At 36.1% G+C, this 24,719-nt stretch overlaps 1 protein-coding gene and 1 non-coding gene across 2 annotated transcripts; one reads left to right on the top strand and one right to left on the bottom strand.

Annotated features, from left to right (window-relative positions):
- Nucleotides 1-2,069: 2,069 nt before the first annotated feature.
- LOC141699191 (small nucleolar RNA R71) lies at nt 2,070-2,176 on the bottom strand. The gene has a single exon (XR_012565672.1). It is a non-coding gene; the product is annotated as a small nucleolar RNA R71 (small nucleolar RNA).
- A 10,090-nt stretch (nt 2,177-12,266) lies between these two features.
- Nucleotides 12,267-13,677, top strand: LOC141698143 (RING-H2 finger protein ATL73-like). The gene has a single exon (XM_074502771.1). It carries the CDS (start codon nt 12,664-12,666, stop codon nt 13,240-13,242), a length of 579 nt encoding a protein of 192 aa, XP_074358872.1. The 5' UTR covers nt 12,267-12,663; the 3' UTR covers nt 13,243-13,677.
- Nucleotides 13,678-24,719: the final 11,042 nt, after the last annotated feature.

Genomic DNA, 24,719 nt, shown 5'->3' with positions numbered 1-24,719 from the left:
TAATCTACCTTAACAAAGAAAATGGACTAAAGATCACCCTTTTGAGCTCATTGATAAGTGGATTTTATATCCACTTGGAACACTTTATTACAAGCTTGAATTGGTGTTTTGGACTTAAGTTGTTGGTATTTTGATGTGTTTTTGTGTTATTGCATTTCAGGTATCGGTTAAATAAAGAAAGGAGCTTTCAAAGAAAATATGATGAAAAGTGATCATATTTTGAAGCCAAGGCCATTTTCAAGTTGTAGAGAATCTCGTTAGCTTCACGTGGACAGTTGAATCGCCTAATTCTGACGAGTAGAGCTCAAGTTATGGGCAAAATAAGATTCATCAGAATTTTCCAGAAGGGCAGCAGGCGGCCGCACGCTAGGAGCAGGCGACCGTGTGCTAGCAGGCGGCCACATGGAGACAGCAGGTGACCGCGTGCTGATGCGTGGCTGACTTCGCTGATTTCGCTGAAAAAGCATTTTTTGAGTGGAATTTGACGATTTTAAGGGTTCAGGTCCAATATGGGCTTATATATACTTAAAAAAAGGGTTTTCATCATCCGGGAAGATTGGGATACCAAGAAGAAGACCTAGAAGCACAAAACAACTCCGAAAAAGAAGATATTGTTTTCAACTTGTGATTCTTTGAAAATAGTTGTAACTTTGAATGCTCGTTTTCATTCTTGTTGAACCTAGACCTTTTTTTATTCGTACTTTGATTATTATTCAGTTTATAAAGACCTTGTTTTATACCATGCTTTTATTGGAACCCATGATGATGATGAGTTCAATTATGGGCTAATCGTTATCATGGGATTCTAGCGGATTTACTTATGGATTTCAATAATTAATTTGTTTCGATATCTTGGTGTGTAGTGATTGATTGATATCCTAGTATTGGTTGTGCTTATTCGTCTTATGTGCATAGCTTATAAGATAGCGTGTTAATCTCTATTGAAGCGATATTGAATATAGAGGTTTAGAACTTGCCATGCTAGCATAGGTTCATGTATTTGTTATGCATGATTCGTAGGTAATTTTAACCATCTTACTTGCCCTATGTAATCACGATAGATAACTTGCGCATTAAACGGTTATGTTTTCAATTCTTATAGACATATAAGGACTAAGCATAATTGGTGTCTATTCAACTTCTATCTCTTTTGTGGATGTTTGGTAGTAGGGTATTCGTACAACGAAAGTTGGCGTTTACTAGTTTCGTATTATCTGATTAGTGTCATCACAATTACATGCTAAGGTTAAGAACAATAAGGCTATTGAATTAAGTATTTAATGAAGTTAGAATCCCATGTTTGTCATATATAGTAATTCAACCTCAATTTTCTTAGTTAATGTTATTTAGTATAATCTCTTAGTTTAATAAAAACCCAATTTGTTATTTGTCTTAGCATTGAGCAATTACCATACATTGTTGCATAGGTGCATAAATTGAACTTAACCTAAACCAGTCTCTGTGGGAACGAATCTAATTTATATCTTATACTACTTGCGAACGCGTATACTTGCGTGAATATTAGCGCGTGTTTTCGCCCTAACAAGTTTTTGGCGCCGCTGCCGGGGACTCGGTGTTAATTTTTAGTTTATGTGCTTGTCATCAGTGGTCATTAAAGTTCAAACTCGGATTCTTTTACTTTCACGGTTTATTTGTTTGTGTTTTAGGTACTCATTACAATGGGAGATCCAGCGGCACGAACGAAAGCCTTGATGGATTTTTCTCAATCCAAGATCAATGACATTCAATCTAGCATTGTCCGGCCAGCAATCACAGCTAATACCTTTGAGATCAAGCCTGGCATAATTGAATGGGTGCAGAATTCAATCCAGTTTGGGGGTTCTCCAACTGAAGATCCTAATATGCACATTAAGGATTTCATTGAGATCTGCGACACCTTCAAGTTCAATGGTGTTTTTGAAGATGCTGTGAAGCTGAGACTGTTCCCATTCTCTCTGAGGGACAAGGCTAAGAGCTGGTTACACTCTCTACCAACTGGTTCAATTTCTACTTGGGAAGATCTTTCTCATAAGTTTCTTATTAAATTTTTCCCTATGGCGAAGACAGCTGCACTCAGGAATGCTATTACTCAATTTGCGCAGCAAACGGGAGAATCGATATGTGAAGCTTGGGAGCGCTACAAGGAGATGCTTAGGAAGTGTCCTTATCATGGAATGCCTGATTGGATGATCATCAATTGTTTTTACAATGGGTTGGGAGCACAGTCCAGACCTATGCTCGATGCAGCATCAGGCGGAACATTACGGGCAAAGAGCTATGAGGAAGCTTATGATCTAATTGAACTGATGGCTGCTAATGAATATCAGTATCCAACCCAGAGATGTCCACAGGGCAAGGTAGTAGGAGTTCTTGAAGTGGATACAGCTACGGCTATCACTGCTCAACTAAAGTCGTTGTCTATGAAGATCGATTCTCTGGCTAACTATGGTGTTAAGCAGATAATTAGTGTTTGTGAGCTGTGTGCAGGTCCGCATGTGACGGAGCAATGCGCTATATCTAGTGACTCAGCTCAGTTTGTGAGCAACTTTAAGAGATCCCAGCAACCAGTTCCAGACACTTATCATCCTGACAACTGGAATCATCCTAACTTCAGCTGGAGCAACAATCGGAATGCGATACAACAGCCGGTCTAGCAGTATGGAAATAAGCTATTCAACCCTCCTGATTTTTAGCAACAAATTATACCAAAATAACAAACTTTTGGTGCATGTCTATCTTCGAATGAAAAATCTGAATTGGAGGAGTTGCGACTTATGTGCAAAAACCAGGCTCTGATATGCCAAAGCCAGGCTGTTTCTATCAAGATTCTGGAGAACCAAATAGGGCAAATTGCTAATGCCATATTGAATCGACCACCAGGAACGCTTCCTAGTAACACAGAAACAAATCCAGACAAGAGGGAAGTTGAAGAACAGGTGAACGCCATCACCTTAAGGTCTGGAAATGTCGCAAACCCCCAAATTCAGCAAGACGAAGAGCCTAAAAAATCTCAAGATTCAGAAAATGCAGTTGTGGCTGAAGAAGAAGTGCAGAAGGAAGCAGAGGTGGAACCAAGGAAGACTACTGTGGAACACTCTCCTCCTGAGGGTAATACAGGGGAGAAACAGATCTATCCTCCACCTCCTTTTCCTAAGAGGCTGCAGAAGAAAAAACTGGATAAGCAGTTTGAGAAGTTTTTGGAGTTGTTCAAGAAACTTCATATCAACATACCTTTCGCCGAAGCTCTTGAACAGATGCCTAGCTATGCGAGGTTTATGAAAGGTATTCTGTCTTGGAAAGTGAAGCTCGATGACTTAGAGACCGTTGCTCTCATGGAGGAATGCAGTGCTATGCTGTAACAGAAGTTGCCTCCGAAGCTTAAAGATCCTGGAAGCTTCACTATTCCTTGCACCATCGGAAAGTTGTCGTTCGACAAGTGTTTATGTGATTTAGGAGCTAGCATCAATCTGATGCCCTTATCTATCTTCAAGAATCTTGGTCTTCCTGATCCGAAACCAACATACATGTCATTGCAACTAGCTGACCATTCCATCGCTTATCCATGAGGTATAGTGGAGGATGTCTTGGTCAAGGTGGATAAACTCATCTTCCCTACTGACTTTGTAATTCTTGATTTCGAGGAAGATAAGAAGATTCCCATTATCTTGGGAAGACCATTTTTGGCTACAGGCCGAACTATGATCGATGTGCAAAAAGGAGAGCTTTCGATGAAGGTTTACGATCAAAAGGTCACTTTTAATGTGTTCAAGGAAATAAAGTTACCCACAGCTAAAGAAGAGTGCTTTAAAGTAGAATGGGTCGAGTCTGTAGTTAATTTAGAGTCTGAGCAATTGCCAAAGTCAGATGCCTTAGAGAGATCCTTAATAGGGGAATCAGTTATTGAAGATTAAAAAGGAGCAGAGCAATTGTAGGATTTGAATGAACCTCCGTGGATGAGGAAGTTGGATATGCCATTCGATTCTCTTGTGTTAGCAAAGCTGAAAATTTCTCAGGAGCGTTTTGAACCATTTATTCAAGAAGCTCCCACACTTGAGCTCAACCGAATGCCAGATCACTTGAGTTATGCATTCTTAGGTGCACCCCATGATAAAGGCTTGGGATATATTTTTGATGATGTAGAGGGTAGCCGAACGAATCCTACAGTGCCTACAGAGGGTTCTTCTCATGTACAGCAGGTAGTTGATAGGACTGGTGTTGGTGATGCACAGTATAGAAGATTGACTAGGCGTATGGAGGCCATGCATGTCATCCATCGATATTTTGCTGAAGATTTGACACACACTTTCGGTACCGTTGTTCGAGACACTGGTGGCGAGGTTGATTGGCCACCTGATACTCCACCCGACGAGGGTGACTCTCCCTCTAATTAGGTATGCCGGAAATCCTTATTATTACCTTCAATAAGGACATTGAAAATTTTAAGTTTGGGGGTGATAATGTAAGGATTAGTAGTATGTGTGTCCATATAGATTCATATAGATTAATATTACATGTTTAGTTGTAGTTCATTCATATTTTTACATGATTGTTCATTTAGGACATATTTGTTTGTTTTTATGTGATTTCATATAGTTGCATTTGCATTTATATTTAGCATGATCCCTTAAGATATCCGTGTGATGTGGTAACTAAGATATCTGTGTGATGTGGTAACTAAGATATTTTCTGGTAAAGTGAGTAATTTTAATTCTGTTAAGATTTCCATGCTTAAAATGCTTTATATGCTAGTTAGTGATAAGTACTTCAACTTTAGTGATTTGATCATGTTTGAGTTAGGTTATAAGTTAGGAGAACTTAATAAGAGAGGTAAGAGTGTCTACTATGCTAGATTCTTTATGATGCTTGCTAACCATCTCATTGAGAACATTGCTGTTGAGAACCCAACCAACAAACTTAATTGTTGGGTTCAAGAAAGGAGAATTATTATAGATCTAAATAGATCAAATCACCATAAAGAGGTGCCCATCTTCTACTTTCCAATCATGGAGGGCCCTCAGGTAAGTGAGGTAAGCACCATTGTCTCCACTCTTCCAACCTCACAAATTTCTTTGCCTTCAAGTGTAGCTATGGCATCTGTGTCAATGACCCAACAGATGCCTACCCAAGCTACCAAAACAACAATTTCTAAATCCAAATCTAAAAAAGCCCCCTCTGGTTTATTTCAAAAGAAACCAGTTGTAAAAATTACCAAACACAAAGAGGGGAGTGTGAAGGAGAGTGAGATAGGTGAGGGACAGGGTGAAAATCAAAGAAACCCTAAGGATAAGGCTGGTGAGATTAGTATACCCAAGCCTAGCCACACCACAGTTTCCCAACAAACTATAGTTGTTAATCAGGAAATTAGCTCAATTCTAGTTTCATCCTCCCAAAAGGATGTTACTATTGAAACAAACTCCCAACCAAGAGCACATGCCAAGAGGGTTAGGGACACAAGTTTACCACAAACTTATGCCAGAAAGAAAAGATCTAAAACCCTTGGGGATGCACAGGGAACATACACAGTGCAAACTGGAGTTAAAGACTCAGGCACTGCACCATCTCAAAGTCAGCTTGATGTGGCTCCAATAAATGTGGAGTCACAGCCAAAATCATTAATCATTGAAGCACCTGAAACATCAAATTCACCCACACACTCACTGGATGTAGACATGATTCATACATCACTTCCAAATTCTCCATCTTTAACTCTCTTGGAGAAGAAAAAAATCTAAGCAAGTGAGCATCATCTTATAGATGATTTGTTGGCTCACTTGCCAATTCTTTCTGATTGTATTGAGACATCTGTGCCCAAATTTTCATCAATCTGCACAGAGTCTACAATAGTCTCCACTCCAAACTCATTCATTTCTTCTATCCCGGTGGATATTATTAATCCGTTAAGTAGTGATTGTATCCCGACGGATGTGCCTAACAGCAGTCATCCGTCGGCTAGCCAAACTACTATCCCGATGGATGTTCCTCATCCATCGGTTCTCTCTGCACAACTTCAAATCCCAACAATTGTCACAAGCGCAGATGACCTAGTAGTAGTACAATCACTCTTAGGACTGAGGGCAGGGAGTGAATTGAGTGAGAGGCTGGGTTGCTCCCAGGAAAAAAGGAGAGGAAAGGAGTGAAACAATGCAGACCATTTCTTCAGGTCTGGCAAAAGTGAGTGAGAGGAGTCCCACCTTAGATGGTGAAGGTGAGGGTGTGAGGGTGGGAAGGCAAGGGGAGCCCTAGATGCAAGAACAGAGAGATCATGATAGAAATGCAGGTATAGGAGAAATAATGGTGGACATCATTGTTAGTGAGTCAATGAATGCCAATGATACAAACAAAGAGAGACTATCTCAGCATGATTAAGCTGACATAGATTCTATCTCTTTGGATGCTGAGGCATTTACTCATCCTGTTCCAGCATATCAACTTTTGGCTGGACAGGGCAATGAAAATGCAGAGAAGATGCTGAACTTGGTGCATACCACTCAATCAATGCAAAGAGCTAAGGATGTCATCACAGCCATGCCACCTGGAGCTGGTGATTGTGTTGACTATGGTACTGGTAAATCTGCAGATTTCTTTGGAGATGATGGTGATGATAGTGGAGAGCACATGGACATAGGGGGAGAAGAAGGCCCCAGCTCTAGATCTGGACTGCCTTCCTAGGAATTTCTGAGGACTGTGATATTCAATATTTCAAGACCACTCCCATCCATCAAATTCAAGAGACACATAATGCTCTTCAATCTACTACAAATGCTAGCACCAGGAAGCTCTTACAGACACATCTCAACTCTCTGCAATTACATCAAATCTAAGGCCTTCAACATAATCAGGATGTCACTTCTATCAAAACTGAGATTGATCAAGTAAATAAGGATGTCTCTGAAAGATTGGATGCTAAACTTCCAGATGCAACAATGCTCGACATTAAAAGACAGCTAAGGAAGAATTCTGATCTTTCCACTAAAGTGGCCTCCCTGGATACAAGGCTGACTGCAATGGAAGCCTCTCTAACAGCTATTCATCTTCATCAAGCACAACAAACTCAGTTGCTGCAAAAGTTGATGGCTGCACAAACCTCCACCTCCACTCTACTTGATGATAACAAAAAGGGGGAGAAAGAATTAACAATTCAAGTCAGTCAAGCAGAGCTAACTAGTGAGGGGGAACATGTGGTAAATGTTCAAATCAACCAAGTAATTGTTTCGGAAATTACTCTTCCAAAGCCACCAGTATTGGACATCATTGATCTGATCCAAATAGCAACTGATAAACTTGAGTCAAAGACAAATCCCAAGATGCTTGATGTTACAACTTGGGAGAAGGAATTAGATGATAAATGGAGGAAAATAGATGAAGAAATTCAACAAAAATTTGGACCAATTCAGAAACCAGACAAAATCTTTAATCATCACTCTCAAGTCAAGCAGATTTCTGTAGATGAGATGAGTTTGAGTTATCTGGAAAAAGGCCAAACTTCTTGCATAAAATCTCCAAAGGCAAATCTGGTCCTGAAGACTAAAAGAAACTACTCAAAATTCTCAGACAAAAATTCTATGGATATTGTGTATGAGACACCTAGGCCAGATGAGAAGAAGCTGTTGGCTAGGTCAATTGTATTTTTCAAAGATCCAGCTGATTCAACACTTAAAATAAGGATTGCCAAGATTTACAGAAATGGTAAGGAAATCTATGTGGTGGCAGGACACCCTCAGTTTGTAGAAGCTAAAAAGGAAGAGAAGGAAATAACCAGGCAAGAAAAGAAGCAAGTTGCCTTAGATGCTAAGAAGCTCAAACAAAAGAAGGAGCAAACTGCTATCTTGGCCAAACTTCAAGTTGTGAAGACTATAACTGAGATTTCTGCACAACCATCTGTGATTGCTGAACCTCAATATCATAAAATGCAACATGAACTACAATAGAAAAGAAGATTCAGATACAAGCTTCATTCAAAGAGAAAATTGGACTTTAATGATGAGGAAATGGAAGACTACATTCCTAAAAAGTCTACAACTTCAACTCAGACATCCAAACCCTCAGTGGTACATGAAGAATTCAAAGTGGATCCAACTAAGAATTTTCATGGTGAGCCTATAATTCCAAAGGATGAGCCATTAGACTGGGAAAGTCTACAAATTCCTGAGTTCAACTTACCTATCTTCAAAAAGTCAAAGAAGACAAAGATAAGAGCTACCAAGAAAAGTAAGCCTGCACCTCTCAGAATCAAGACCCTAACCAAAACTAAATCTGCAGTCAACAAGGGATATCTATTATACATCTGTGACATCAAGGAGTTTTCATATTTAAACCTCTACTTGGATAAACTGGTAGAAGTAAGAGGAATTGATGCTCACATATATCTTCCTGAAAGATTGGTGTTTAAGTACAAGGCAGGGAAAGAAATCAAATGGCCTCTTCACAGGATTCTAGAAGAAAGCCAATATGTACTAATAAAGATCTACTCATCTTTCAAAAAGAATTTTGGGTTCAATGTGGCTGTAAGGAGATTGGTTCTGAAGAAGATTGAAGAGATAAGGAGTAATAAAGTCAAAGATGCACTTTCAAAAACTCTTCTAATTCCTTTCACTGGAAAAAGAGTGCATTTGAGGCCTTATTGGCTGATGTAATTCATGGATGATACAGGAGTTAGAAGATTCTTCAGACTGGATGACCAATTGAGTATCTCTAGCAATGAGACTCTATTGGAAATGCAAGAAATACTGATACTATTTGAAGCTGATGAACTTGAATTCCACAGACACCTCCAGAATCAAATAGAAGAAAACAACAGGAAGCTTGTGAAGAAACTCAGACAATTAAGGAAATAGACATATCTGCTCAGACTAGAGGAACACCTTGATAATTCTTGTGAGAACTCTTTGTACACTTTGCTTTGTTCAATTTTCAATAAATTTTGTAGCATTTATCAGTTTTTTATCTACTATTTTTTTTAATCTGTATTTTTAGGGTGTTTTGTTATCATCAAGTTTCTTTTAATTTATGGCTACAATTCTAGTAGACATAAATTGGGGAGGATTGTTAGGAATATGTTGTGAACTTTATGATAAATTAACAAAACACATTAGTAGATTCAACTTAGTGAATTTGTAGCACTCGACGGATGATCAAATATAGTCCCGACGGATGAACTTTATAGTCCCGACGGATGACAAACTGACATCCATCAAGTGAGTAGCTTATGTAACAAATAAGAATTGTAGCACACTTCTGCAAGCAACATTGTGAAGATTCTATAGGAGTATATGAGGCATGTTGACTACTAGTGGATATACAGAATAGGGTGAATAACTGTAAATATAAGATGTCTTGTAATTCTGTATAAATGAAATGGAGTCAAGTGACATAAAAGGCTCCCAACGGATGGTTCACAAAGACTCCCGGCGGATGATAAACAAAGCTCCCGACGGATGACAGCATAGTCCCGACGGATGATCAAATTCAAATAGCTGTTGACAGTGACAACTGACAACACAGTCACATGCGTTGGGTATTTGCAAAAGGAATGTGGCAGCCTGTTAAACAGGAATTTGAGAACAAAAAAACATTACCATTTCCATGCAATTGTGAAGATATTCAAAGATGCTGGAATAGAGTAGTGAAGCAGCATGAACTTAGACTAGATATGTTTTATTTTATTATCTTGTCTTATTGATGTAAATTGGTAATATATAAACTAAGTGTAGCAAGTAGAACAATTAACTAAGTAAGCACATTCTCAGAGAAACATATCAAGCTATATTCTGTAAGCATTTCTCTGTAATTTAATTGTTCAAACTTGTAAGCAGCTGTGAGCTATTCAAATCCACCAGAAAGTTTTAAAAGCTTGCGCTTTTATTACTTAGTGTTTTGATTTCTATCATTCTTTTATTCCGCACCATTGCTAATCAAACACTGTTATATTTATCAAGATAAAATTTTCTTTAAATTTGAAAAATTAGTCAGAATTACATTCAACCCCCCTCCTGTAATTCTTTTTGTATTGTCAGGGAATAACAAAAAGTCTCGCTAAACGTGATCTTAAATATAAATATAAAGATTGGGATAAAAAATAGAATTCCAACAAGACTTCTAGTAGCTCTTAAATTCTTAGGAGGCTATTCTCTCTGCTTTATTTTAGGAGCTATGACTTTTAACCTATTTTTTATTAATAAGATATATACTTCACATATATTTCCATTCAAATTGATATTATTGTAAAATTTCAAAAAATGAATATTATATAGCATATGAGTCCAGATAAAAAAGTATTTTTGGAGTTTGACATAAAATGTTATGCACTAATTTGCTAAGAGTCACTACGTAATTTATATCATACGTACGAGGGAACGAGAAGACTCTCGGTGATTCTCTTGATACTATTCCATCTGTCCCGTTTAAGTGTATACACTTTTCTTTTCAATACGTTCATCTCAATTGTATACATTTCAAAAATAGTAAAATTTTATAATATAAAAATTAACTTTTATCCACTCACGTTCACTATTTTTTTCTGTCACAATCACTTTATACATTAAATATTTATTGATCTCGTTACTCCGCTCACTTTTATAACTTTTCTCAGGTAAATACACTTTTCGTTAATCTCATTGTCAAGTCGCGTATTGGACCGAGGGAGTACCTACCTGCCGCATGCCATGAGCACGATGTAAATAAGTATACGAATTTTGGGCTGAGTTTAAAGGACCTTGGCTGGCCCCACCGAATTTTGGGTTGAGTTTAAATGATACTTTTCGAAAAAATTTAAAGAATAGAAGTTATAGAGAATAAAAAGATCTTCTCGAAATAAAAAGGTTCAAAATTGAATTTTTTTTATAATTGTTTTTAATAAATTCAATAAGTATATATTTTATTTAATTTTGGCTTCGTAAATTTTTTGATAATTTTGAATGTTATTGTTTTGAAAAGATTTTTTCGTTCTCTATAATTTTCGTTCTTTAAATTTTTTCGAAAAGTATTATTTAGAGGGTCAAAAAACTTAAATAATGATCTAATTATAATTAAATATTTTAATTTCCTAAAATGCCCCTGAAAATTTTAACAAATTTAACGAAAATGGTGCAATTTGTCGCGCCGAAATAGTAAGGGGATGCAAAGTGCAGTTATCTAAAGTATAGGTAAAAAGATGCATTTTGGCCAAATCACGGGAATGCATTTTGCAAATAACTCAATATTTAATAAGGAAAAACAGACTAATCAAACTGAATATAGATAGAGTAAATGATATCTCCAGCCTAAGTTGTTACACAAGTCATTTTTATGTACAACTTGGAGTCCTCTATTTCTTCTTTCTTAAAGAAGATAAAACTTTTCAACTAGAAACATTTATAAATTTATTGTTGTTTCAACTAATTTATTTTACCGGAGAAATGAATGGAATCATCAATTTGTGGAAACAAAAGAGGAGTGGACAACAGTTCAAGGCTAAACTAAAACTCACACTCAAAGAATAAGCTCAGCTACTTGTGTCTGATCTTTATTCTGCTACAAATCACAATTATGGTCCTGTTGGTTTCAAACTATTTCCACAGACAAAAACTTAGTATTAAACTGTGATAAACAAATCCAAACAGGTTCAAAACTTGTTACATAAGAAATCAGTTGTACAAGCTAAGTACAATGCATATGCATGTAGAAAAGCAATGGATAGATCTCATAGATTGATTGAAATACAATGGATTTGATGAGGGGGGGTAGATATGGTTGATGTTGTTTTGATTCTTGGAGAATTGACATGAGCTAAAAATCCTCATTCCATACCAGCAAAAAGGTTGATAGCAATTGCCTTTATAGGTATAAATAAAGTTTGGTACTTGCCACTTGGCCCCAAAAGTTATCAACTCTAAAGATTTTTGTGCACCAGCACCTATCAATTTAGTGGTTTTTTTCTAAATTTGCATAATTGCATTGCTCTTTAAATATCAGAAGCTAATCCTCACCAACTAAATTAATTATAGCTACAAATTTCACCATCACTCAAGCAAAACCTTCTATATACATAAAAAGGGAAAATGACGTGTAACTTAATTTTTTACCCATATACAGCTGGAGATAACTTTTGATAAGTGTGTATTAGAAAAGCATTGATTTTGGATTAGGTACTTGGATTTTGTTATTAGTTAATATAATCAAGGGTTTTATCATGGTTGTTAAGCCAGAGCTGTCATAGTTTATAAATCTTACTTGCACCTTTTATTGATCTTTAAGAATCTGATGGCATTATAGGATCTATATAAATATCTTGTAGCAGGGGCACAACTGCAGAACCATAATACAACTCAATTTACCTCTATATACGTCTTTATCTGTCTCTCAACAAATTTGCAGCACACAGTTTTCTTGTTTTTATATACTTTTGTTAGGTTTTGGATCGATAAGTTTGGTAGTGTCACAAAGAAAAGGACCATTTCTTGACTTAAAAGCTCGAATATTGCAGTCCCGGAAAAATTCCCTCATCCTTTGAACAAGTTACCGTTTCTTCTTCTTATCCAAAGCCCATAACAAAGATGCTCTTGGTAGTCATTTTCTAGTTGGAATCTTCGCAACACAATATTAGCTTCATCCCAAAACACAAGGGGAACCAAAAACATCAAACGCTTTCTCTTCTGTTTGTGAAAATTCTTTCAAGTATCTAAAAAAATGGTTCATTTACGCCGCCTTCTTGTTGGTGCTGAGCAAAGCATGCCACCAGCCAGTGACAATTATGTTGTACAAAAGCATAACCTCGATCAGACGAAATTCGACACCAACATGGTGATAATATTAGCTGCTTTACTATGTGCACTATTATGTGCACTAGGACTAAACTCAATTATTCGTTTCGTACTACGTTGTACTCATAGGTTTGGCACTGAGACACGACAACAAGCTGCGGCTCGGTTAGCTACTACAGGAGTAAAAAAGCGAACTCTTAGAAAGATTCCGATAGCTATTTATGGATCAGAAGTGAAGTTATCAGCCACCGAATGTCCTATTTGTCTAGCGGAATTTGTAAAAGGAGAGAAAGTTCGTGTTCTGCCAAAATGCAATCATGGTTTTCATGTCAAGTGCATAGACACTTGGCTGGAGTCACATTCGTCATGCCCAAATTGTCGTCATTCGTTGCTTGAACGTTCAACGTCGCGTGTTGCTGATGAAAGTTCTGTGGCCCAGCCATCGGACAGTAACAGTTCCGGCCATCAGCAACCTAGTATCCTCACTGTAGTGACACAAGTTTAAGGATTTAGCATTATATATATTTAATTAGGCACTTGACTGTAGAAATTTAAAGCCTAAATGAAATTTTATTGTGGCTGCTCCAGATGACATAGTAGTGAAGAAAAAGATCATAGTATCTTGATTAATGATATCACGTTGAGATTATTATACTCCATTCTTTTTTCTTCATTTCATTTCATTTTTTAAATTTCTAGTGTTTGAAATGTTTTAAAGATAACAATCCTGAATTAGTCCATAGTAAAAGTACGCAAGTAGGCTAACTTGCTGTTGCTTACAGATTACAAATCCTTGGACTAAAACTTGAATGGTGATTTCCATTTTCGGATATGATGATTGATGAAGCCTTGTTTTAATTCCCGCTGAATTCTGGGTCATAGCAGAGAAAGTAGCCAAGGAGATCAAATGTTGATTCAGTTACGGTTTTGATTTCTTTGCTATCTAACCTTCTTTTGTAATGTTTTGCTAATGAAAAGAATAAAAGGTAATGACATTGCCTGGATTTGAGCCGGAAAATCACTAATAGAACCACCTGTTTTTTGTGATGTTACTTGATTAATAGAATACGTGACTGCAAGCTTGTGTGTCTATGCGTTGTAAATTGTTTGGCAAACGATGAAGCCCATGTTATAAGTTGTTCTTGTTTGTTTCCCCTTGTTATTGGAAAGTTGGCTCAAAAATACCGTTTTCTTTTAAAAAAGCCCAAAATACCCAGCAATGCGCGACACAGCAGTGGCTGTCGCCTCTGCAACTATGCAAGTAATGCCCGATTTTAAATTATTTTTGAAACTCATCTACTGCACATTGCTCATATGTATTACCTAGCGTGCATCACTCAAGACTGCTGCTACATGTACATTGCTAGTTTGCATGACAGTGTTACACATCCGAGCAATGCACAATACATTACAGAGAAGGTATAAACAATCTGTGGTGTGGCCTATTACTTATTACCTATCCCGCTTTCCCATATGCGCAATCTCTGTGGTACATTGGTCCCACAAGACTTCTCCGGATTGTGGTACATTGACGCCCTCATGGTAGCAGTAAACTGTTTACCAAAGCAGATTAATGCTTCAAGCTAACGGCATGTTGGCTAGCTTTCTGGAGTAACAGTGTGATGGAAATAAAAAAATGCACATAATTAGGGAGCAACACACCTCAAATTCTAGTAAGGTTCAGTCGTAAGTACTCTGCTCTGATAGTCTCTATCCGAAACGTTTCCCATGCATAAAATCATTTGTAACTTTACGCGTACAATTGGTTTAACTGCAGATTGTGATGATCAGATGGGCTCTGCTTTAGCTTAATGGACAAAATCTTGAGGACGAAATTCTGTTCTTGGTTCTCAATAATACAGGCCTTATAGAACTTTTAGGCTGAAAATCTTATCTTTTTAAATTAAGTTTAAATTAAGTAGTCCAGTTATGGATCAAGCTACCAATTCTTATGTGTTCCTTTTAAGGGAAATTTGGAGTCGAATTTGTAGGTACATGATGAAGTACAAGAGTGCACTCCTACTCAGAGGTCTTGTTTACCTTCATGGCTACGATCTACCCAGACATTTAGCCCAAAAACAATTTTATCAATGGCAATCTTGGACAACTGAAGATTGTTCATCTTGGTTTAGCTACCACAGTTTGTAGATCCAAACATTCCGACAGCATCATATATAGGTAATTGTCTCTATTTTAGCAAAAAAAAAAATTGTCTCTATCTCTACCATATTTTACCTTAACTTATTACATAGCCTATTGCGCAAAATACACCTACCTCTAATTAATAAGAATTAGCGGCTCAAATGCCATTTTTCTGTGTTGAGTTTTAATTTCTTTTGATATAGATAATGATGCAGTATATACCATTTTTTTTTTGAAATTTACGTGTGATAATGTGTCAGATTTATAGTTTGACGATTTTGCAAGGTGTGTACCCAAAATTTCAACAATCAACTTGTGTACCTAAGATTTTCAAAACTCTGCAATGTATGTATTTACGTTAGTTGACTGTTAAATGAACTGAGAAGAGGTTTCTTATCTTTTGTTTTCTAACAAATGTCATTTTCAATAGAAAAAGGAAGTGATACCTGGGAGTTTTCTAAACTATACATGGTATTTTCTCCATTAATAATTAGTATATCAGTTTCATATTTGATGAAAAGCAGTTGTGAATCTTGTCAAAACAGATGTAGTTAATGAATAAACCCATGGTTCAGACCTTGCTGCATTAAGCTACAACTTCTCTCGAGGAAATCTTGATTCCTGAGAGTGACACTCAAAAATAATGTGAATATCAAGTGTACATAATGGCATTTCCCCCTAGCTTATTGAAGCTCTTCACAGTGTGGATATAGTTCTTGGATGTTAATATATTCAAGGAGGCGAGGAGGATGAAGATGATGAATAAAGATTTTGTTTGGATCAAAACTAATAGCATTACAAATTTAATTTTCACCCTACAATATTTTCCATGCAAGGTATCCTAGATGTAAAGGGGTTCTCTCCCTTTCATATTCAACCGCAATACAAGGAGTTCTCCAAGCAATTTAAGACTAGATTTCTATTAACCTACCCAGCCAAGAAAAACATGAAGCGTAAAAAAATTATGCTCAAATATGATAAATTAGTCCAAACCGCCTTACTAATAGGGTGCCTGAATGCTTATGATGCTGCATATGCTGCAGTGTCAGTAATTAAACGGAAACCAGATTCAAGATCTCTTTCAAATATCTTAAACAATAATATTTCAGTATAGAGGGGGCAAAAATTACTGGAAAGAAAATTGAAAAGCAAATTTATGGGCTCAAATGGGGAGGTAAATTTAGAAGGAGGAACATTGGCACCATCATATATTTTTCAGATTGTTCATGTCATTGGTAGGAGTTATCTGCAGCTTCAGTTAACCATTATTAATCCCCCATTTTACAGGTACTTGATTTCAAGGTGTGATAGTGGTTCCTGATTGCAAGGAAAAGACAAGAATGCCCTTCCGTTAGCTCTATTAACACCCAACTAGCGGTTCTACACATATTGCAGAGTTTTGGAAATACTAGGTACACAAGTTGCATTGTTATAAATCCAGGTACACACCATGCAGAATCGTCCGTGTATAGGTACACACATTGCATTTTACTCATGGGAATATGGCGTCTATAATTCCCAACTGCAGGCACTGGCTTTGGCCTCGGCAACTGTGTTTCTTCACACGTCAATTTCTCAGCCACAGACTAAAGCTCCAACAAAAATGATGATCATCTGAGATGATCATCTGAAGTAAGAACCATTATGACGATTCAATCTTCCCTAAGGTACAAATCCCTGAAGAGAATGGTACTTCCTTACCTAAATCTTCTTTCCTCAGTATTCCCACAGATGCGACAACTACAATATTGGTAAAGTATGTGTACATCTTACTCCCCCGGGACATGCTTAACGAGCGGGGATGTTTGGCCGTTTGTTTTTATTCTTATATGTGCGGCTAACTTGACGGTCTTTTATGTTTTATCAAGTAAGAATCTTAGTAGCTAAAATAAAATTATCAATATAACGAGGCTTATTATAACGTAGGTCCATCGAAGAGCATGTATTTCCCCTACAATATAACTACTGTTATGCCCAGATTGTTTTAGATGCAAGAACAGTCTTCGGCTATAACCTGAAAAGGAAGAGAATGCGAGGGATTGTCCCCCGATTCATCTCCGGTGTGAGAATAAGTAATCTGGATGTAGAATAGGTTTTTGAGAATATAAGAATGCATAGAGAGTTTAAGTGTGTGTGTTCAATTATGTTATTTCTTAAATTTCTTGGGACATTTATACTCAAACCTATAATTAATGTTCGTCCGTTATGAGAAGAATACGGACGAACATTGGAGGAGTGATATGGGGGCAGACGTTTTCGATTCTACATTGATGAACAACTCGTTTTGGTTTTCTTTTTTGTGATGCATGCCTGTTTTCTGTGTATGGGGTATTTTCTGGGTTGGTAGTTAGTAGTTTTCTGGGTGTTTTTTCTTCTCTTTGGGGAACCAACTGGGCCTAAAGATGGCATGCGAGTTTTTCTGGAGCAAGAACGTTTTTCGCGAGGTTCTTGCTGTAGAATGTCCTTCGGGAGCCGACCCCTGGTGCTCCGTGGCTTTTTCTTTTTCTTCACCTGTAGAGTTTAAAGATGGCATGCGAGGTGCACTTAGGCAAGAACTTCCTTCGAGAATCTTGTCTGTAGAACATCCTTCAGGAGTCGACTCCAGGCATTATTTTTCTTTGAGAGTCGTTCATTCGGTCCCAGGACATGTACTCATTTTTTTTATCTTTTTATTTTTTCTTCGTCGCTCATCCGAGTACATGGACTAACTAGTCTCTTTATTTTCAAATACACAGACATGGACCGAGCGAATACTCTCGCGGAAACCTCCACCTCTCAACCCGAAGTGACATGGAGGAGACTGTTAGGAATATATTTTAGGCTTGATGATATTATACCAAAACACCTTTGTAGATTTAATTAAGTGTGTTTGTAACTTTCAACCGATAATCTTACTCTGTCATCGGTTGAAAGAGTAGCTTATGTTCAAATAAGTTTTTGTGGGACATTCCTGTATACTAAAATTTCTTAGAAGATTAGAGGTTGTAGGATATTCTAAGTCATGTTGACTACTAGAATGATATGTAAAATAGGTTGGCTAATTGTAAATATTAGATGCCTTGTTATTGCATAAATAAAATGGTGTCAACTGCTATGGAAATACCATCAACGGATATATGCAAAGCTCTCAACGAATGACACAAGGCACCTTCAACGGATGATCCATAACAGACTCAACGGATAATGCTGAAGTCTCAAGGAACATCAGATTGAAATAGCAGTTGATAGTGACTTGACAGTCACATGGGTTGATTGTATACAAAAGGAATGTGACAGCCTATTTGTAGGTTTATGAGAACAAAGAAGTATTTTCATTTCCACGCTTACTTGAAGAAATATAAAGATACTGAATAGAGAAATGAAGAAACATGTGATGAAGACTTATACATTTTATTTTATATGTTTGTCTTTTTCATATATAACTTGGTGATAGGGCTGTCAAAAAAATTTGAAAAATCCGATATTCGTCCGAAAAATCCGATATTCGTCCGAAAAATCCGAATTCGTATCCGAAATAAAGCGGATATTATCCGTATCCGACACAAAGCGGATATTATCCGTATTCGAATCCGACGATTGCCGATACGGATACGGATATAGGCATATTCATATCCGATAATATCCGAATCCGAATAAATATATTTTATATTTAAATATTTAAATAATTTGAAAATATATTATATTAAATTTATAATGTGTTTATGTATACACACACATACATACACACATATATATATATTAAATATTATGTTTATACAAATTTTATAGACATATAGAGAAAAATCATTTGAGTTCAACAATTTAAAGAATACGTTTATATTGAAAAGAAAAATAAAATTAATTTTGAAAATTTAAAATATAATTAAATCACTTTATCACTTATTTTAATTTTTAAAAATGAATTTTTATTTTTAATTATATTTTTTTATATTTTTTTTCATTTTTTTTTAATTTTTAATATAAAATACAAAAATCTGATTAAAATTCAGATTCGGATCCGGATATTATCCGTATCCGGATAGTATCCGTCGGATCCGGATTCAGATATTATTCTTTAAATATTTCCGGATTCGGATACGGATACAGATACGGATTTTCGGATTCGGATCCGGATCCGGATATAGGCAGATCCGTATCCGAATTATCCGTTGGCAGCCCTACTCGGTGATATATAAACCAAGAGTAGCAAGTAAATAAATTATCGATTGAACTGAGAAATAAAAAAAGCTACATCTGTTAGGAAATTCTCTATTCTTTCTTTGCAAATTTACTTGTAAGCAGCTGTGTACATTCTTACATCACAGAGTTCTCAATATATATATCTCTGGTGGAAAGATCAATCCACCGAAAAGTTTTTAAATCTTTGTGTTTTGAATACATTTATATTTCATTTCAAAAACTTGCATATTCAAACATTGATATACTTTGGTAATTTTTTTTCTTAATTTTCAAAATAAACCAAGAATTACATTCAACCCCCCTTCTGTAGTTCTATTGTTAGATTGTTTGGGAATAACAATTGGTATCAGAGCAAACTCTTGACACACTATGTAACACCCCAAAATCCGGGGTCGGGGATCCGGGTTGTCACGACTTCCATTTCCATTAATAACACTTAATCTTAATAAATAACCAACAACTGCGTACTTTGACCCCACAACATACACACACACACCACAAGTTATAGTCTCAGAGATGTATACCAAAAAAATAGTGTAATAACCCCAAAATTTTTCAACTTTTTGTAACCCTTGTGAATAGTGTTTTAGCTGAATGAGAAAACTTTTCACGCCACACTATGTAGGGGTTCTGTTATGGATATTCTGGGATTTTATTAGTACTATATGAAGTATATAAGTGTATGTAAATATCGTCAGAACCCAATTCCGAACACTTTGGTTTTTCCCGGAAATCCACAAGATACGGAGAGAATTGAGTATAAGGTAACAGGATAAAAAGGATTTAAATTAAAGGATTATAATAGAGGATCATAAAAAGGAATATAATGTATTGAGAAAGGTCAAGGGAACCTAAGTAATAAGATCCCGGGTATGATCCTTCAAACGATAAACGAGAACGAAAGTTAAGCGAACCGTGCAACAGATCAGCGGTCATTAGGCAAACGATTAGGAAGCTAATCAAAGGGATTAAGGGGAGTGATGTCATCCAACCAATAGAAGAAGACAAGGAAGGGAGGATGACATCATAAGGGTGACATAAGCATGACATGGAAGGAAGGAAGTGTGGTTGATTTAGACCACACAAATGCAAGGACAAGGTGGTAATTTGCTAAATGGAAAACAAAAACAAGTCAACCAACTAGCAAATCATTTCATCAAAATCAAAAAATCAACCAAGGCCTTGTTCTTCATTCTTTGCTCTCGGCCTTTTACACATTTTCAAAGCTAAATTTTCAAAAATCAAGATCCAAGCATCCTTAATTGGTAAGAAAATTCCCTAACCTTCTTATGCTTAGTAATGGCTATATCATAAGTTTAAGCCACAATTCTTTCTCTAGCTTCTTGATTTAATCATTGGAGAAGACAATGAATAGTGTTTTCAAGTTTTAACTTGAGTTTTTTTCTTGTTTTCTTGAAGATCCAAGCTTTCTTAAGACTACTCCAAGCTTATTAAGGCTTCCTAGCTTCACCCACCAATCCAAGGAAGGTATACCACTTTCAAACCCTAGGTTCATATATATTATAAAGTGATTTTGATGAGTAAGATGTTATGGTATCTTGTTGTTATGTTTATAGTTGAGATTTGGAATGGTGGTGAAATGAAATGATAATTTAGTGGTTTTGATTTAAAGAAACTTAAAGCATGATTAAAGTTAGGTTAAGCATATGTATGAATGAGTAATATTGAATTGTTTGGGATTGTTATGATGTGGTAAGGATGGGTGTTTGATGTGTGTGGATTTGAGGATGGTTTGTGATGATTGTGGGTAGTTTTAAAAATGGGAAATCGCGTAAACATAGCCGTCGTAATGTCCGATTTTCTTTGGACTGTTTTGTGCATAGCATTAGGACCCGAGAACCCCCTGTTAAATTGTGACCACTGCCATGTTTAGATAGCTCATGTTACGAGCTTCGTTTTGATATGTAGTTCGTCCGATTCCGATTTACGGTTTAGGAGAAACGACCGTTTCAAGTAACGGCGTTTCACGAACGAAACTTTTTCCCTCGCCTTACTTTGGAATGTAGGTTAAAGACCAAAAAGGATTAATTAATGTGTGAAACATTTATGGTAAGTGTGTTAGGCAGTTGGTAAGTCATTCGCGAAGGAATCGCGTTAAAACTCGTAAAGGTCAAGTTATTAAAAATGGTGGAGCCGAGGGTACCCGAGTGACTTAAGCGAATCGGTGAGCGTAAAACTAGCATTAGAGTCTAAGTTAGTTAAAGCATAGACTTACAAGTGATTTTGGTTTAATTCCAACTTACTTGTTGTTTATAGGTTGCCAGACTCGTCCCGAGCCTTTCTCACCCCCAAGTCGCTCAGGCAAGTATTCTATCCGATACACTGTTGTTGTGATGTAAATGTATGTATATGCATTATCTTGTGATATTGCATGATTGTTATTTAGCAAATGTTGCGATATATTGTAGCATGTGATATGGTATATATGCATGCCTGTTTCATATTCTTGAAATTTATATCTGTTGGTTATTTGATAATACCTATGCTAGAGGATAGTTGTATCTTGCATATACCCTTAGTATAGGGACCCAAGGGTGAAAATATTTTCTAAAACCGGGAGTCGAGGATCCCGAGTAATCTTGTATATATGGATATGGATATATATATATATATATATTTATATATATATATATATGATTATAGTTTTCCAAACTATTAATCGAATAAGGTTTATTCGATAACTTTAAACTTTATTTTATTAATGAATATTATTTTGAATATTCATTCGAGGACTTATGACTCCTTTTATTTATTTATTGAATATTATTTGAATATTCATTTGAGGATGTATGACTCCTTTATTTTATTTAATGAATATTATTTATAATATTCATTCGAGGTATTATGACTCAGCGTATTTTATTTATTGAATATTATTTGAATATTCATTTGAGGATCTATGACTCCGATTATTTGCTGAAATATATTCTTTATTTTATTAAAGAATAAGGTGTTAATAATCAAACATATTTTCGATTATTCAAATAAAGATAATACTTTCATATAAGTATATCTTTGGTTATTTAATACTCGTTTCAAGTATAAGTTTTAAAACTTCTACTTCAATTATTTTTATAAAAGATTATTCTTTATGGGAATATTATTTAAATAATAATATTCAGTCATTTTCTAAATATTCTGGGGACTGATTTACTTCATTAAATCAGTTTTACTCCAAACACTCTTTAAAGTGTTTTCGAGTCTTTAAAATGATTTTCAAAAGTTAGAGCGGATCCCAAAACTATTTTTATATTTAAGATCTTCCTTTTTAAAAAGGGGATTTAAATACTCGCTCAAAACATGGGGGATCCGGCTCGGTGGTGTGTTTTATATTCGCAACAAGGTTGCTGTCTTGGTAAAAGAGTTTTTGATTACTTACCCAAGATTCGGGAAGTAAAATTCTTGGAACAAGTTAATCCATTAACAGGCATCGCCTGGGAAATATTGGTGAGTTTTCCTTTCCAACTAGATACGACTTCTTGGTGGAGCCGTATCAACAAGTTTCTACTTGGGGAAAGGGGGAAACGAGCTTTACGTTTCAGAGTCATGGATTTCATCTGAACTAGGAGTGGCGTAAGTGGTCGAGTAGCGCCGGCCCAGCCTTATTATATTGGCCCAAATGGCCTGGAAGTTCCGCTAAGGCGGTCCATTCCTTAGGAGTTCAGTGTTCGGTTGACAAGTAAATCCGACAGGTTCTCCTCTACATGTAGAAAATGGTGGGGTTGTACTACTACGACTGATCATCGTAAGTGGTCTTCCTGGCGCGGTAAACTCCCGTAATGAGTTCATCATCCATTTGGATAATTCTGCAACACTACCCGTAGCATTTCGATCGAAAGGCTACTAATGGGTGGTTGCCGAAGCATTGACAGGGTCAAACATTTTATTGGTGTATCCATTGAATGAAGTATCTCGTAACTTCATTTCTTTTCAAAATATTTCAAAGATCAAATATTTTCAAGTTTATTTGTGGTCTCATCTATGGGATGACCTCGTGAATTTTATTATACTTTGAACGGTGATAGTTCAAGTAGATTTATAAATGATATAAGTGTGGGGAAGTATTGATAACTTCATTCCTTGTTTTTACTTATATCTAGTAAGTAATTATCTTACACACGATAAAGATTTTAGTAAGTATCCATTTAGATACTGGTATTATTGTTATCACTACATATTATCTTGCGAGCTGTAAGGCTCACTCTTGCTTTATTTCTTCATCACACAACAACAGTTAGGAGAGATGGCCAGACTCCAGCAGACCCAGCGCAAGCGCGTGGGAAGCGTCCCGCGTCTTCCCGCTGATATTGTAGCTGCTATAGCTGCAGAGGTAGATCCATTGTAGTTTAGACCATCTACTTTTGAGAATCCAATTATGTATAATTATAACTTGTGGCAGATAATGGCAATTAACTGTAAATTATCAAGTAATCATTTTGGGTTGTAATAATTTTAAATTGTGGATTCAAAGACTTGTACTTATTTCAATTTCATCTCTGAGACTATAACGAGTTGTGGTGTGTGTTAGTGTGGGGTCACAGCATGAGGGTATTTATTATTAATTAAGTAAAGTGATATTGTGGAAAGAAAGACCGTGACAACCCGGATTCCCGACCCCGGATCTGGGGGTGTTACACTACTCGACCACTTACGCAACTCCTAGTTCAGATGAAATCCATGACTCTGAAACGTAAAGCTCGTCCCCCCTTTCCCCAAGTAGAAACTTGTTGATACGGCTCCACCAAGAAGTCGTATCTAGTTGGAAAGGAAAACTCACCGATATTTCCCAGGCGATGCCTGTTAATGGATTAACTTGTTCCAAGAATTTTACTTCCCGAGTATTGGGTAAGTAATCAAAAACTCTTTTATCAAGACAGCAACCTTGTTGCGAATATAAAACACACCACAGAGCCGGATCCCTCAGGTTTTGAGCGAGTATTTAACTCCCCTTCGAAAGGAGGATCTTAAATATAAAAATGAGTTTTGGGATCCGCTCTAACTTTTAAAAATCATTTTGAAGACTCGCAAAACATTTTTAAGAATGTTTGGAGTGATGCTGATTTAACAAAATAAATCAGTCCCAATATATTAGAAAATATCTGAATATTATTATTTAAATAATATTCCCATAAAGAATAATCTTTATAAAAATAATTGAAGTAGAAGTTTTAAAACTTATACTTGAAATGAATAGTAAATAATCAAGATATACTTATACGAAAGTAATATCTTTATTTGAATATCAAAAGTAAGTTTGATTATCGAACATTATTCTTTAATAAAATAAAGAATATTAATAAATAATAAGCGGAGTCATAATACCTCGAATGAATATTATAAATAATATTCATTAAATAAAATAAAGGAGTCATACATCCTCAAATGAATATCCAAGTAATTATCAATAAATAATATAAAGGAGTCATAAGTCCTCGAATGAATATTCAAGATAATATTCATTAATAAAATAAAGTTATTGAATAAACCTTATTCGATTAATAGTTTTGAAAACTATTACCATATATATATATATACACCAAATCTACTCGGGATCCTCGACTCCCGGTTTTAGAGAATGTTTTCACCTTTGGATCCCTATACTAAGGGTATATGCAAATTACCGCTATTCTCTAGCATAGG

Source organism: Apium graveolens, chromosome 11, assembly GCF_009905375.1.
Source record: "Apium graveolens cultivar Ventura chromosome 11, ASM990537v1, whole genome shotgun sequence".
Classification (NCBI taxonomy): Eukaryota; Viridiplantae; Streptophyta; class Magnoliopsida; order Apiales; family Apiaceae; genus Apium; species Apium graveolens.
Note: the sequence above shows the minus strand (reverse complement) of the source record. Positions and strands in the feature narration are given on the sequence as shown.